The sequence below is a fragment of the Cloeon dipterum genome, chromosome 1 (genome assembly GCF_949628265.1).
Source record: "Cloeon dipterum chromosome 1, ieCloDipt1.1, whole genome shotgun sequence".
NCBI classification, from domain to species: Eukaryota; Metazoa; Arthropoda; class Insecta; order Ephemeroptera; family Baetidae; genus Cloeon; species Cloeon dipterum.
This window is the reverse complement of record NC_088786.1, coordinates 4,525,842-4,543,439: the sequence shown is the minus strand read 5'-3', so window position 1 is coordinate 4,543,439 and position 17,598 is coordinate 4,525,842. Positions and strand designations below refer to the sequence as shown.

General features: G+C 40.0%; 1 protein-coding gene across 6 annotated transcripts in view; it reads left to right on the top strand.

The window, feature by feature from the left end:
- Window positions 1-17,598, top strand: part of mtt (mangetout) — a 237,064-nt gene that overhangs the window by 100,322 nt on the left and 119,144 nt on the right. The window contains exon 1 of one of the 6 annotated variants that reach the window (XM_065476640.1): window positions 1,256-1,829. The exons of the other annotated variants lie outside the window; for them this stretch is intronic. Within the exon in view, the coding sequence (XP_065332712.1) occupies window positions 1,379-1,829 (451 nt within the window). The 5' untranslated portion in view covers window positions 1,256-1,378. Of the gene's footprint in view, window positions 1-1,255; window positions 1,830-17,598 lie in introns of those variants that run through there. 6 annotated transcript variants of the gene reach the window in all.

The following is a 17,598-nucleotide window of genomic DNA, read 5'->3' as shown; positions in this document are numbered from 1 at the left end:
TGTCTAAGTAAACTTTTCAGCGAGACTTAAAACATTGTTTGCTTGTTTGCGCGATGAAATGTCGAGTTGGAGCGAGAGTTGAAATTAGATTTTATTGCGTCTACGTGACGAGTTTTACTTTTTTTAGCACAAATCAAGTTGAGAATTTCACCGCAATCAAGTTCAGCACAGATTAAGTTATTTTGGAAACACAGGACAGGATAAATTAATTAATTTCATAAACTACAGGTAGCGTTATTTAGATACGTTTTAATCGGTGTTTTATTATTATTTTGTTTGTTTATTCTCACTTAAAAAATACATACCAATTATGTTTTTGTCTTTTCGATAATTTTTCATAATTTAGATAGCAATTGAATTTGTTTTGCAGTTAGGGGACATCATGAAAAGTCGATCGTTGTGCAGTTTTTGTAAATTATCTGATGTTGAGAAGCAGGTTAGAAGCTAAAAACGTGTTTTCTCTAAGATACTGGCATAATCAAAAACAGTGTTGGGTTCCAAAAGTCACACTTACGATAACTGCATATAATTTCACTCGTATTTATGTCCTATGATATACTATAGTAATTTCAAGATGATCAAAAATTAAATTCTGTTGCGCGGTGAGGTGTAAGCAACCAAAAATTGTAAAATATTATGTTTGTAAGGGTGCAGAGAGAGGGTTGAATGAATGGCACCCTTATACACTCCTTCGGCTGCCTAGGGGTGGTTGAGACTAGTCTAGCGGTGTGCGGCTTTTGAAAATCTGACAATTTGAAGCTGAGATTTGGGTGTGTAAAATTTTTTCTAAGATTAGAATTATGTTTTGGTTAATTCCCTTGCTATGATTAATCGATTATCAGATATTTTGTATTTTGAAATTTATTTGGCGTGCAAGCTCAATACAGGCAAAATGATAGTCAGCACTTGACGCTAACTTTTGAGCAGTCAAAATAGTATTTGTGTACGTTGATAAAGGGAAACGAAAGTACATATTTTAAATTTTGGAAAAAAATGGATATTCCGCTGTTTTTAATACCTTTTTGCGAGAGCGCTCGGAATTGTTAAAAAGCTTAGAAACGAGGTCCATCATTTTTTGCGTGGAGCGTGAATAAACAATCGTAGAGCACAGGAGCGAGTTCACTGTACAACGTAACATGATAATCATCGCATCACCGGTGGTGCTGCTTGCTCTCCATTCACATAGCAAAGCCGGCGAAATGCGCATGTTTGTGCTGGGGAGCGCGCGAGATAACGAGAGGCAGCGGGCACGAGCCTCACTCGTCGGCCTCCGCTCCTGCAGGACAGGCGTTCAGGCAGGCAACCCGCCGAGCACAAGCACTGCTGCCCTCCCACTCCAGAGGACGTTATGCCCGTGGCGTGAGAAGAGCCCCGTTCAATGGCCTGCGTCGTGTGCTGGTGCGTCCTCCTCTGGCTGCTGGGGCCCTGCGGGGGTGCCCACCACCGATCACACCAATTTCCGCCCCGCACCAGGCACGGCCACTCGCGGGCCCTCAGGCACTTCCGGTCGCAGGGCCTGGTCCACACGCCCACGGCCGGCAGCGGCGGCACCATCGCGGCCGCGCCCTGGCCCGTCAAGAAGGAGGCCGTCGTCGAAGGGGACGTCATCCTCGGCGGCCTCATGATGGTGCACGAGCGCGAGGACTCGATCACCTGCGGGCCCATCATGCCCCAGGGTGGCGTGCAGGCCCTCGAGGCCATGCTCTACACGGTCGACCGCGTCAACGAGGATAGGGACTTTCTGCCGGGCTTCTCCCTCGGCGTGCACATTCTCGACGATTGTGACAAGGACACTTATGGCCTTGAGATGGCCGTCGACTTCATTAAAGGTAGGCTCAGTTGCAATACACACTGTTCGGAAAGTCGGTTCCTTAATTTAACACAAAATAGATAAAAAAATATTCTTTGTCAACACGAGGAAAAATTAAGATATGAATACACGTGGAAAACGTTAGTGAGTACATTTGTTTCATAGCTGCAGACTAACCGTTCTTTAATATCCTCTATAAATGCTCTCATTTGTAACCACCAAGCTGAAGTTGTGAAATGTTTTCATGCACTTCCCGCTTGATAAAGAAAACCAACAATTTCATTCTGCATGCTGCTGTCCTTAATCATGATATTTAGTTTTAAATAATATGTTTTTACCTTAAATATATGCCTTTTGTTTAAAATCTGTGCTATGTGGGATATTATATGCAATCATCGTGAATGATGCTGTGTCCCCATCAGAACCAAATTGAATGCCTGGTTCTCTGGCTGACAAGCTGTAAATTCCAGCTGAATTTAAAATCTCAAGTGCTATTAGTAGTTGTTTATTCTCGCTGGAAATATAGAATTCAGCTGAAACATACATCCCATCGACCAATAGTTGATTATTTAATTTTTGTGGTTTGCATACAGGAGACAATTAAATCACTCTTACGAATCACATGAATTTTTAGAAGTGGCAACCGTTAAAAAAGCAATCACCATAGCCAAGGCGAAGGCAAACATGAAAGTTTACTTTGTTACTAAAATATTAGAATTCCGAGGAAAAGTGCGGCGCAGTTGAGACTCCAATTGATTAAAATGCGTTATTTGGAAGCAAACATTTTTCATTTTATAAAGATGACTTTTCCGTGATGAATGTGCCGACCATTTATTTATTAGTTCAGACGCACGTTGATTCGAATACAGTGCATTATTGGACGGACAGGTGTCTGCTGGCTCACCACCATTTATCATAAAACAAAAGCTAGAATGTTTTACCTTGTCTGTCATCGTCTTATCGGTTCTGATTTTGAAAAATCGCTCTGGTCAGTTTATGTACATCCACTCACATTTTCCTTTATTCCCGTGAGGCCGCAGCTGAACGGTAAGCAATTTCTCTGCGATCGATGCAAGATTTGAATTTTATACATGCCGCGCGAATTAAAGCCGCATTTCCCCCTTTTACTCATCCGCAAGGGCCGTTCGCAATCTGGCTAATTGGTGCTTGCTGTTGGGACATAATTTTGACGTGTCGCGTGCACTGTACGGGCGGGGTGCTTTGAAAACACAGCACTAAAATATGGCCCGTCGGGATTAATTTTGCCTTTGTTTTATCTCTCGGAGGAGTGTTTGATACTGAATTGCGATTGGCTCTGCAGCTTTTGATTACAACTGCCAATCTTTGCCTGTTGATTAGTTTGAATAGTTGCCATCTTGCCATTCAAAACTGCTTCTGAACATTTCGTAAGTTATAGCTAATTGATTGCTACCGCATCAACATGTTGAAGCCGATCTCACGTGGATGAATTAACAATTAGATTTAAAAAAAATCGATTTAAATATCACCACTGCATGTTAATTAATAATTTGCTTTTAGATGGTTTTTCACTAGGCACCAGGTGGTAAAAGTTTTATGAGTTCTATAAATAGACAAAGTCTCCATAATTGAAATTTTCGTGCAGGTCAAAATGAAATTTGGTCACGTTAAAATAAAATACATCAACGTCATGAAACTATATAGCTTGAACGTAAAAATTTTACTATCAGTTATCCCACCTATGTACCCTTTCATCTTCGTTCATTGAAATCCGTAACAAGAGCTGGACAAAAGTTACCAACCCACTTTTCTGTAGAGTTTTTATTCGTTATGGTGCGCACAAGGAGCTACAGCCATAAAACTCTGCAGGAAAATCATCCAGGGCTAGCTTAATACCGTTTCGTGTGCGACTAACTAATTTGAAAAAGAAACGTCAAAACTTTCCCTTTAAAGTTATATGTGTGGTTAATTGAGGACGTGGTTCTTTTTTCTCTGTCTTAAGAAAAGGTGCAAGTTATAGACGAGACAAATAAATAGGAAGCAATGATGATTCTAGCACATTATTCAAGCTAAGATAAAAGTTCTGTTTTTGCTTTTTTATAGTATTTCTGCATTATTTTCTTAATTTATCTTCAGACTTTGCAAGATTTAACTAGTATAATAATAATTTGACAGGAAATAACTTACGCATTTTGGTAAATAATATGCCACATATTGTTTATGTTTACGCTAACACTAAACTTATCATTAAAATTGGTCTTAAACTCAGCTGGCTAATTTGTTTGCTAACTGGCGTTTAAGTTGGCATCAAATTGAACCCGTGACAATCAATATCACTTACTCGAGAACCCTCATAGGTTGAGGAGACTCTGCACAAACTGTCATTGCAACAATTAACCGAGACCTGCAATATTCAGCGACATTGTTTAGCTGGCTAGGTGGCTGAGAATCACAACTCTGTGAAGTAAGCAGATAACTTGGGTGATATGCAAGACGCGCCGGAACACGGAACGCAATCGTGCGCATCTGTGACCAAACCTAAATCAGATTAAGTAGAGCGTCGCAAGGGTGCGCTGCTGGAGGTTTCACACCTAATTATTGAATTATTAATCTGCAGAGCGAACGACTTCTTGGCGAGCAAGCACAGGAAAAGTGCAGTAAAATATCGCGCGCGCCGGGTTGACTTGCAAGCAGCGCGACACCGGCAACGCCACGCTTGCGGTTATAAAAAAGGAATAAAATTCAAACTGCAATAAAAGTTGCGAACGAGCCATAAAATATATTGCATTCTAGCGTCGCGTCCGACCGAGAGCATCACGTTTATCATCGTTTATCAGCCGGCTATAAATTGGAATTTGCATGATGAAATTTCAGTCAGAAAGAGCATCCGAAAAGGCAAAAACGAATAGCCGCCCAGGCTTAAAATGAATTTATTCCTCGCCACCTACATTATTCGCAAAACTCGTCACAGCGACTCTTCCTAGAATTTCGAAATTTTCCGGTAATCTTTTGGGAAGATTTTCCTCCTTCTATTCTACGCTGAAGTTAATCTTCTAAATCTGGGATAACGCAATTTTGACAGAGAGTGTGTACATCAAGTTTCGAGTTCCCGAATTTAAACCGAGAGTTTCCGAGGGTTTGCTGTTTGTAAGAGATCCAGATCGATTGACCTGAATAATTGAAAGCGCTGGGAAAGTGTTCTTTTAATTGGCGGGCGAGCTTCCCGCGTGGAAAAGAAAATGAGGGAGAAGGCGGCAGCGTGTCATTAAGCAACTATTGGAGGCAGCTGGGATTCACTCATTCACACAGTTGGCCAGCAGCTCGACCCGCCCTGCTATTCAATTCAATTACGAAACTCGCAAATCACCTCGCTTACACATGCACGAGAAGGATAAACCAATTAGTATTCACTGGTAGAAAACGCAACGAGGCGGTAGTCGGTCAAATATCTTTTGAGTTGAATTCGTTGTAATGTAAATAATTAATTATTATCTCCGTAATCTCACACGCTGTGCGAGTAAGCTTTTCAAGGAAAAACTCATCATACAAGCACATTTTGCTTAAATTCGGTGTTGGCTAACGAGTAGGCCGAGTAGGGAACTTGATGAGTGTCATGTTGTTCTAAATTCCAATTTAAATCTTAAATTACAAAAAAGGTGGATTTGAGCAATGTCGGTATTATATTTGTAGTGGTTGCGGAGCCGAGCTCCCACTCCTTTTTCATTTTTAGTCTAGGGTATTGTTATTCATGATTGTTAGAAATTCGTTAATGCAACAGAGAGAGAGATTTTTAATTTAAATTAGTTTTCGCCGGACACACGAGCCAACAAGTCGCATCTTAAGAGTTCCGAGCGTTTAATTGTGAAGGACCCGGCTCAATCGGGTAAATTCTTTTTTAATTTTAAATTGTTCTTCAAGACAAATCTCTTAAAATTGTCAATTCTAAGTCGTTTATCAATTTTGTTTAAAGGTCCTTGCTAACTGTTAGACTAAGTCGCCAAGAGACTAGCTGTTTCAATAAGAGAAGAATTGAATTGAATTGTTGTTCCATTTACACCTCCTAACCCTAAATATTTATTGTGGTAAAATGTATTACAGAATATTACAAATATTACAGATGTAATTTCCAGGATTGATCCAAGAGCAACAAATTTGTTTAGATGTAAAAAATAGCTTTGTTTTGATTAATTTTACTGTAAGATGAAAAGCAGACATGAATATTTGAAGGCAAATGTGATTCTACCCGTTTCCCATACTGGACGGCGGCTTTTTTTTAGATCCGTAAGCCCTCAGCCCTCACCAGAAAAACAGCAGAGGGCTTTGCTTTACTAGCTGATAAAACGATTTACTCTACTTGCTTGTCGAGCAAAACAAACTTTGAAAAAAGAGCATTAATTAATTCTGTAAATGTTTCCACCCACCCTTACATTTAAACAACTCTAAAAATCACGTGCCCAAAATTACAGAGGTTTTTGTGAACAAATTGTTAGAAAGAAAAACTTCAAATACTGTATACTCTATAGGAGTTGATGTGTTGGGTCTTAAATTAAAATCACAGCTCTTTCCATAAATAGATAGATGTCTTTGCTTCAGATTGCAATTCATTCCTCTGAAGCTATAAGGTCTCCTTAATAAAGGTCAGGGAATAGCTCAATAAAGTATCCGCCTTGTCACTTGTAAGGCAGGTGAGGGAAATAAATTAAATATTGCGAGGCAATGCTGCCTTTCCTTAATCCTATATTTATCAGCATTTGACCTATCAGGGAGAATCGACTGGTGCGTGCCGACGTCACCAACGTCGGGCGAAAATAAATATCCAGAGGCCAGAGGGCCTTCCGCTTAATCCCAAGAGCTGCTGATAGCGGTCGGGCTCTCGGGTCGACTTTTTGCACATTTCTTTGCCAATCGCGGTTTGTCACGTTGGGCTGCAGTAATTGGCCGGCCTGATTCCCGTTGCACAGGGAAAAAGAAAGGAAAAACCAACAACTGCGACGGCAGTGACTCAAATATTTGCAGGAAAAATTGGTGATTGCCCACGGGTAATAATTAATGAAGGCTTATGTTTGAGCAGCGAGACGAGAAATCCAGGTTGAATAAGTTAAACAGTGAGCCGAGCGACGCCTTTGAGGCAACCTCACTCAGTCAGAATTCAAGCCGTTCACTAGCAGCAGCGATACAAATAACCCAAATAACGAACGGCGGACGGACGAGTCGTCAGAAAGTACAAACAAGGGAACCAAGCAAATCCCTCCTGCGAGCTCCTTGCCAAGTTTCGCCGCCGGTTATATGCGACGTTTTATAGCTAAGAAAGGTGCGCTGCGAAGAGCAATCGTTTTGTTACGCCCTGTCCTGGGTAGGCCCATCAAAGCAAATAATGTGTTAATAGTTTAGTTTCATCAGGTCAAGACTCACGGGTATTCTAAATTTTTTTAAGTGTTTGCCTGAAGGTCTATGTATATGTTTGTTGCTGCGAATTCACCCTCTAAACAAACTTTGTCGACACGAGAAGAGACTAGCAAAATGAAAGCAAGTCGCTTGAAACAGTGATTTAAATAATTTAGCAGCCCTCTTGATGTAACCACACAAAAATCGTTTGGCTACAGGGCTTGCCTACGGTAAATTGTCTTTGACAATTTGGATTCGGTTTATATTATGAATTATAATGGCATTTGTATTTCCGTTCTTCAAATGTACAAACAGTATTATTCTATTTGTCTGTATATCTTTATAGATTATAAACCAGCACATCCTTATTCGCGTTCTTCACAACATACAGCTATTGTCCATGCAATTTTGCAAAAGCTCACGCTTATGGCAGGCTAAAATTATCTCAAAATTTCATACGAAGTTAATTATTCATAAATCGACCACACAAATTGCTGCTCGTATGGTGATCAGCGCGACTGTGCATGCTAATTACCACATGTCGTTAGGTCCAAGCATGCTTAAGCTCTATAAACTTTAGCAGTTGTCTCTGAATAACAAATTATACATGCGAAACTGAAAACTATCGCGCAATGCTCGCAGTTTCGTTTAATACCGGCCTAAACATAGAACAAATTTATACCAAAACGTGGATTAGCACCAGCACTACACACACAGTTTTCAAAGCCGCCGCTGGATGGATTAACCAAAAGGTTTCCTCCGCTGACAACGTTGAAGTTGGTTAACGTATTAAAACATATATTATTTATTTGGAAGTAACGCCAAACAGACCGTAGCTTGTAAAATAAAATGTTACTTGACCAGCCAACTTAAATCATGATATTTTCTTGCTGTTATTTTTTTATTTTTAGCCCTGGTGAAATCGTGGATTTTTATATTCCTCCCAGTAAAAACATTGTAATTTTAAATACGGTTAGGATATTGTCTTGATGCGTACATGAACAAGATAAATTTAAATTTGAAGATGTCAACAAACTGCCATGTTAATTGAGATGTAAAATCAAATTCAAGCACCATATACAACGGCAAAATTGACGATGTTTCTCCCTTCGCCATAAATTACGGTTGTGTCCATATTACATGCGCTGCTGACGCACCGCAGTGCTACTATATTAAATTCCAAATGAACTTGTCACCGTGGTGCCTTTCAACAAGTCCGCCACCCACCCACCGCGGCAGGCACGATGATCTATCGTGCGTAATTGAAAATAACAAGCCACTTTGGTATCGATTTTGCAATCTTGCCGATCGTCCGGCATCCGCCAGGTGAATAATGATGGATACGCCATAAATTTGGGCTCGCGCCGGTGACATTGCACGCACGCATCTTGAGCCAATTTTTCAGCAGCTGTGAGCGTAAAGTGCGTCAGAGAAACGATCAATCAAAGTCGGCCTGATAAAAGTCGGCTCTAAGTGACTCGAGTAATTATTCGGTGGCGCGGAGGCGGTAGAAAATAAGAAAGAAGAATCGTGGCTGTCGACGAGCTATAAGATAACGTTCCAGTCGTGTCGCCTGCAGCTCAATTGAATCCGTTAGACGCTCACATGCACGGTGCTGTTGGTGAAATAAAACCGTGTATCAGTGTGTTTTATGTCTTTGTAATGGAATCGATCGAACAGCAATCCAGCTTTAAGTTTGAGCGATAAGACGCAGTCGCTGGCGTTTGATATAATGATATTAACGATCGAAGGTTTATATTTTTATGTGTATAAAGCTGAAATATTGTAATTTTACGTTAGAAGCATTAAACCTCTCTCAATTATGAAATGAAATTCAGATTATCAGAGCTTATTTGAGCTTTTGGAACAATTCCCGTGTGATAATAAATTTAAATTAAGCAGGCTTAAACCAGAATTAGTAAATTTAAGCCTTATGAAGTAGTTAAGCTTAAAAGGTGTTGGGAAAATTTTTGTTCCTAAGCCAACTACTAGCAAGCTGAATTGAATTAGATTATCCACCGCTCTACCAACAACATGGGTTGGATATGTTGAAGCATGTGTAAACATAGTCCTTCTTAAATTCCGTAATTGTTTTAAGATTTTAGCTAATTCAAAATCTAAATTTAATATTAAACTTATCTTCGATTTATTTTGCACGCTTCAAACATTCATTCTGTATTTCGAGCGATAATATAGTTCTTGTGTTGACAAAATCAGCCCGCAAAAGTAGAGCCCTCAGATCGAAAAGAGATATAACCGTTATTCATAGATGACGAATGACAAGAAGCAGAATTGGACAGAAGAATCGAGCTGTTGTCTCCGCGTGGGAGTTTTCGTGATACAGGTCGTTGTGGTCGTTTCGTGCGTGTGGTTTGACACATCCTCACTTTGTGCAATCCCCTTTCACGACCAACACTCCCGGTGAGGGCATTCATGTTGTGCGAAATGTGCACGGTGCGCGACAAATCACACGGAAACATGCGATTTGCCACGAGACAGCAGCTTTTAAAAGGAAAAACGACCCTGGCACGCACTTGAAAATTATTCCAGCGACTCCTTTGCTGCCGGGAGGGGCTTTTAGGCAAAATCTCGGCGTACACTGCAGAAGAAGGAAATGGGGTTTTGTGCCATGACGTGGTTTCGCACTTCTCTTATATTAAATATATTGATTCGGTGCTGGCAACTTTCTTGTAGCTCGGTCAAAATCGTCAGCTAGCTCGTTTTAGTGCTTTTTGGAAAAGTTAATTGATCCATTTAAAATCTGTTACTGGGAATTAATTAAATTTAGATTACGAAATTGTTTATACACGGCAAATTTGCTTTGCTCTAAAAACGAGAAGCTTGTTGTTTACCTGAAACAAATTAATTAATTTATTCACTGAGAGCAATATAGGTCATTTGATATAAGTTGTCTGTTGTTTACTTGCCATTTCTCCTTATTTAATAATCTATTTATCTAACTTTTCGACACACTTAATATATTATACCGAATCACATACATCCAATGGCAAAAAACAAACACAAAGTAATATTATTTATACAATACGAATAAAGCAGCAGAGGTTGTTTTTGTTGTTTAAAGTGGAATGATACTGGGCAACAATTAAAAATTATTTAAATTGTTGGATGCCTTAAACAATTGACCGATAAACAATTTGTTCAACAATTTGCAATAATAAAAAATGACCTTCCTACAATACAAATTCAAATTTTGCTAATTTTCTCCAAAATTTACAGTGCTCGAACATATTTTCTTGGCATATTCCGATTCCTCTCGTCGAGATCTGTTCAACGGTGTATGCCACTTATTGGGGAAACTCTTAATTTTGATATTAAATCGGATTTCAAGTAAGGAGACAACCATTACCATTTGAAAAGCACGCTAACTTTCCAGCCAATTTTCTCAAAAAATTACAGTGCTTCTTAGGTCAATTTAGGCTTTAACTGAATTCTAAGGAATTACTCTATGCATTGGCAACAAGCATTTTCCATTTTTTGCAGTATCATTCCTCTTTAAACGGTTCAAAGAACAAGCCAATAATTATCTGATCTCAAAAGTGTATTAAATAATATTAAGCAAATTCTCAACAATTTCGAAAATAAAGCCAAACACCATTTAAAAATTTTCCTGTAAATTTGCTAACCATACAGCTCAAATGAAGATTTCTTGTTCAAAAATTATTGGGGAATACGTTACAATATTCCTTCTTGATTGAATTTTTAAATCACTTATCGACACAAACAATCAGTAAAGCTCATATTATTGTTATTATTATTTAATTATTCGTGCTGCACACATCTCACATATTCATATCAAGTTTCAAGGTTTTGTAAGTTTCCCGGCACGATATCTACCCGTCGAGCATAAATCTACATTCGATATAATATTCAGTGTAGAGGTTTTCCATTTCTTTGCCGAGTTGTAACAATGTTGCTGCGGGGCGTGTGTGTGTATGTGCGCGCTTAACTTTGCCAATGCCTAATGTTTGTGAAGGGCCGCATATTCCCGTTAGCTGCGCCCGGAACAAGTTTCCCTAATAAGAAACGGCAGGCGCATCGAACCAACTTTGTTTGTCTCGCCAGCAGCACGAGAGCACAGCATCGAAGATGTGTTTCATTAGTCATTCCTGTACTGTGTGCAAATGTGGATTAACCTAGAAAGAAAGCGTCAGTGATATTGCCGCACAGAGCACATTGCGGATGGCAAAGTCGAGTCACGCCGACTTAAACATGACGTCGCGCGCAACTTAATTTGAAAACGCTCAACCCTGTAACACTGTTTTAATGGACGGAGCACATATATCCGAACTCGTGCTTGCAGCTTTAATTTCCTCCTTGCAGCTCGGATAAATTGAGTTCAGACCAAACTCAGGGTGCACTTGATTATTCATGAGCATCTGTTTGCCGTCTCTTTCCACGGACTTTGTAACTGTGGGAGGTATTAAATCTGATAAAGCGCGTTAATCAGTTTGCAGTTTGTGTGCTATGGCTTAAGTCTATCAAAGTACGCGGACGGATTTCCTAACAAGTTCGACCTTGTTTCATGATTTTGCGATTGTGGTTTACGAGCTAATTAGACAACATCGCGCCATGTATTGGAAGAAATCGGATTACCAGACGACAACCCGAGATCTGCTTTTCCGGTAAATGTTCATAAAAGTATTTCCAAGAGATCTAAGCCCTTATTCAAGCAATCAAATGATGTAAGCCCCACGCAATCAATTTGTTGTGATTTTTTCCATGGCACTTTCTTGAAAATGTCTAGCATTCGATGTACAAGTGGCTCCTGGTAGGCTTCAGAGCCCAACGAAGCCAATCGCGGAGCTATTCAAATTCAAATTGAATAAAGTAATGAAAGTAGACCAAAGAGGAAAGTCTGCTGGATGGGTTGAATCGAGAAGTATATATGAAAGGGCCAAAATATTCAGCGCACATTAATCAAAACACGACTTCTCGAGGGAATCGCGTCAAATCCAACCGAAGAGGCAAATTTAGGGGCAGCAGAGTTCGCCATTCGCGTGAGCTGCTTTGAAGTAAGCCGGCAGCAAAACCTCGCCGAGAGATTCCTGTCGTGAAAAGAACGGCTCCTATTAATATTTCGTGGCGCGGGCTTGCTTTTGGGTATTTCATGGCCTATAGACGTGCGATACGTACGTAGAACTTACGCAGCCGAGATTACCTACGCAGTATGTGTGTGTGCACGACGTAGGTACACGCGCTGTGCGGCGGCACACGTTACTTGGTCCGACGGAGGTAACTCTTGAGGGGATTTCGCTTCTCGTCGAGCTACCGAGAGCAAATTTCAGACAAATAAGCCAGCTGCTTTTTAACCAGCGCCGCGATGAATCTGCACCGTGCGCTAAAGCAGACTTCATTGTTGACTCCCGCCTGGTGAATAATACATCGAAGTGAACTGAAACTTCTTTTTTGCTGACGTGTCGCATATATGCAAGGCGGAGAACTTTAATTGGCACGGCGAAACAGAGGGTTTCAAGACAACTTTGTAGAAAGAGAATGGGCCGAGCGTGTCTAATTAGGGTTACTTCCCTTTGTGTCTCAATTGATTTTTTTGCAAGACACGATGTTCGTTTGTGCTTTCCGGATCGAAACGGGGTTGTCGTTTCCATGGAGAATACAAATTCCAGATATTTCCTCAAAGTGAAAATAATTTATTTCCTTTATGCATTTATTCAGGGTAAAAAAGCTGGTCGCTCTGGGTAGATGCCGAAATTGGTCGAGTAGCAAATAAGGAAATGAAAGGTTCAAGGAAAATGCTCGAATTTTCAATTCGCATTTCTTTATTTAGTATCCAGTATTTGCAAAGCTTTTCATGAGGAAATCGAGCACAAAATAAATATTTAGGAGCGAGTTTTAATGAATGAAATATTGATAAGACACCCACAAAAAGTGTACAAAAGACAAAATGTCCCAACCTGCCCTCCTTGCAATAAAAATTATTTCTTATATCGTGGAAAAGTGCCATTTTTGTACAATTAGTAGCTCAACTACTGTTGCAATTTTGAGGATTCATATCATCACGAAGCAGTACTTTTTATTCCTTAAAACAATGCCCCTTTGATGTTTTCTCTTTTTTATAATTTTTTTAACATGGTTGTTCTTCTAGTGACAACCAGTTCTATGTACTAAAGATTGTTGGTTCATACAATAGAAAACAATCCGATTTTGTGAATTGATGCTCCGGTCTGCGTTTCTCTTTGGTGCCTTGTCTCGTGCGCAACTTGCTTGTGTGTAAAGCGATTGTGTGCGGCAAAGAGATTCACTTTCAGCGAACAATGCGCGGCCAAAGCCTTTGCTTTGAGCACGTCAACAGAGATTCTGACGCTATCGTTTTTTGTCACCGAGGGCGAGTCGCTCGCAGTGGCAAAGCTGCATCTCAAGCAAACGCATGCACAAAAGGAATTCTTAATGGCCACTCGTCACACTTAATTCTCTTTACTTCTCCCCACCATCAAGCTGGAAAGCAGCTTCTCGCGAGCTGAAGTTTAGCAATTTCAATTTTGCCACTGAACTACGCGCGGCATTATATCCATTATTAACGTTAATACAACTTCAAAGAGATGCCATTATCCGTTGGTGCTGTCACATCTGTATTAGTCCCGAAAATATTTTCTTTTACTGCAGTTAGTGACCGTTCCCATTTTTACGGCCTGTTAATGAATTCCGAACACATTTTACTTTAAAAGAAGAAAGGAAAACGACAAAAATACATGCCATACACATTGTAAAAATTTGATTATCACCTGCTGGAAACCCTAGAGCTCAATGATGAATTTGGAGCAGATCCTATTTTTCGCTGGAACGTTATGACAAATTCCGCTGACCTATTTCTGCGCATCAGCAACATACTCTAGCCAACGCTGGCCTGAATTTATCTTTATTTTCGCGTGCGCTCTTCGCATTCTCTCCGGTGTGGCACCCTCAAAATCATATTCATTACGCAGTGAGTGCACGTCCTCACTAAAATGCCCCACGCATCCGTCTGTGAGCTCGTGTATTGTATCTCGCTGCCTCTCGCCGTACGCTTCAAGTGGTTCAAGCTTTTTGCGAGCGCCGACCGTCCTCACTCACCGCGACGAGTCAAACTGAGCGCCCCGCGAATGCTTCAAGACCCAAAAACTGTTCGCAATTTCGGTTGTCCCCTCTCTGCTGAGTTCTCACATGTTGTATTTGTTTGTAGGATTTTTTGCTCGGTAGCTAGACAGGTTTGCAATTCACTGCGCTTAAAAGAGTTGAATTCTTTTATTTTTACTGGCCAAACGACATTATTTGGATTTGAGCTCTACGGTTACGTGCGCAATAAAATCTAGATGGTTTTCAGATTACGTCACTTTACAAGTTATTAAATTCTTACTTAAAAACTGGCATCTTAACACTATTTGCTCTATTTAAACTGAAAAATGGACTACATGGGTAAAAAAATACTATTTTGGTTCAAAAATCGATTCACACAATCAGTTTTGGCTGATATCGTACGACCTCTATTCCATGACCTTTGCATTATGGCTGGGCGAGAGAAGTGATGGATCGAAAATAGAAATAATCCTGTACGTTCCCATATTAAACAGCAGCTGGTACGGCCTCGTCAGCAGTACGTTACCTGCAAAATAAAATAAACCCTGCTGGCCGTTGAATATACAGATGAAAGGAAAACGAACGATGATTTTAAAATGTTACATTACACTCCTTGTGATTCAACCCTCTATAAAAAATTCGGAAGCCAAACATATTGAGTGAAAATGTGAGTTAAATTCTCCTTTTGTCGTTTTAAATTTATTTTACCTCATTTTTGTTCATATTTAGAACCAAATTTATTCCATTTTCCACACAAGAAATCCAAATATTGTTCTCTTTTTTTAGTTTAGTGTTCGTTACCGCAATATCCCAAATAAACAGAATATACTTAAACTCAGAGCATTGCTATATATGTTTACTAAAGTAAATATTTTACTTGATTAAATAGCATGGGAAAACTCACAGACACACACATTTCCGATATATTTCCACCACTTCCTTGTCTGACTTTCCAATTACACGCAACGGAAAATTCACTGCCCTGGTGCGTAGCGCGTACCGAAAATTGATTTCTCTTTGCCGGCAGCAATTATTTTCCTCGGTCTTGTACCGGTTGACATTGCTCCGCTGCACAAACACACTCCTAAAAGGGGGGAGATTGGAGTATTGGAAAAGCCGGAAAAGCCAAGCCTTGTGCTACAGCTACTCTCTCGCTTTGTAATTGCCAAGTTCCTAATTCAAGCTTGCATCTTTTCCGTGTCGCAGCAGTTATTCCAGAGCATTGTAATTACAAGATTCGTGCGTGAGCTGTGAGGGCTTATAAAGCGCACACTGAAAATTAGTCTCATTTTCCTTTTCAGGCTCTTGCTTGCTTTGTACAAATTGCAGCAGTTGCTCTCTAGTAAAGATTTGCACTATCTTTGTTGCTAAATGAGAAAACGTCGCGGAGGGTAAGATAATTAATTTTCTTTGTAAAAAGAAAGCCATTGGTGACAGAGGTGGGGTTCAATGGATAAGCTGACAAGACATCGCTACTAAAAGTTCTATAAGTGGAAGCAAAAGTTTTGAATTGCATTATCAGTGGAATAAAAAATGGAGTATGAGCCACTTAGCAGAGAAAGTCTTTCTTTTCATTTGTAGAAAAAGAAGATAATCAATTATGGAAAAAAATTAGAATAAAGCCTTTATAACCGCTAACCGGTCATTTTAACATTAATGATTGCAACTTACTCTTTTGAATAATGCCAAAACATTCTTTTTATTTTGCATTGCCACTGACTTCAGTGTCAGTTTTAATGACGGAAAAGAACAAAGAGTTCTGAACCACATGCAAAGTGCGATTTTGGAAGAAGAAATTCACTGCTTCATGTGCACACTCGCCCGCCATCATCATCATAAACAGCCCTTGCCAAAATAAAAGAAGCCAGCACATGCATTTTTCGCTTGGGGGGCCTGCAGTTGTGGAAAATAATTAAGGCTCACGCACGCACACACGCGTTCTTTGTTCTAAATACAATCCTTTTAGGGATATGCGCACTACGAACAAGCCTAAAATACAGTTATTTGTTTTAAAATTTGCTGCTCAAAACTAGAAAATTTAAAAATTACTGAATTATTTTTATCTTTTGCCTTATTTTGTAGAATCTTTTAAAGACGGAACGGATTACTTTAGCCCATACTTAGCATTTGTATTTAGATTGTAGATAATAAGCTGCACCATCGAATTCTGCAGGTTTGAGAATTATAAATATGATAAATATAAATTAAGCTTTTTTTCTATAACGAATTTAAGTGGACCAAAAACACTTTACATTGTATTCCTCGGTCTGCGTATCTCCCTTTAAAGCTGTTAGTGAAAAGAAGGGTGCGAACAATGGTGTTTCTCGTGGAGCGCGTGTACTCTGTTTCAGACGTCGGCTCCGCCAGCCTCGTAAATTAGCAAGCAGGCAGCCGAAATCCTGCGAGAAAGGGCGCGCGTTCACTCGTCGCTGGTTTTATCTGCGTGATTGATAATAACAAGAGGAAATTAATGTGCGTTTAACTCTCTCATTGTGCCCTATCAATCATTCAGCGAATGTCACCCTGCTCAGAATAAATAGCTGGCATGCGGAACAAAGTTGGCAATTCGAGTTATTAATTTAAGGGGTGGCAAGTCTGACGCACGCTTTCTGCTATTTTTATTGGATGTAGCAGTAAAAAATGGTGCAATCCATTGTCACCGCGAGAAATTGATCGCAATTCCGCGCAATTGATGGGCTCGTATTTTTAAACTTTTCACGCGGATCGGTCTGCTCGAGCCAATAACAGTTAAATCCGCTCTGAAAGGTCGGATTGAATGAACACTTTTGTTTGCATTCGAGCGGAGAACCTTTCCGTCGAAACGCTGGATATCGAGGGGTTCTTTTTTTACACACGTTCCACTTGTTCTACTATTTTGTGCTTCTGAAGCAGATTACCACGCGCAACGATCGAATTTTGTTCTACCAAAATATATTGCTCTGTAAAACCTGCCGATCGAGGCTCTATTGTATTACACAATGTCGAAACATAAAGCGAAACAAAGGTAGCGCATCGATACCAGGAGCGGATTTTCCGCCTCTCTAATCCAATCGGACACGACAAAACGTGATGTCAAGCAATTTCCCTGCGAGAAACGTCGAGTGTAAGGAATTCTGATTCGGCTACGCGCACTTGATTTAGAAACAAGGAAAGTCTGGGGAAGAATAGTAGTTGTTAAATCAGATTTTTGCTTTGAAGGAAAGTGAGGAGAAATATCTATTGCGCAGTATTCTGTTGATGATATAAAATATCTAAAAGTCTCTTAAAATAGACGGAACGAAGGGAATATCATAAAATGCTCTATATCTGTTGCGTGTGTGATAAAAAGAATA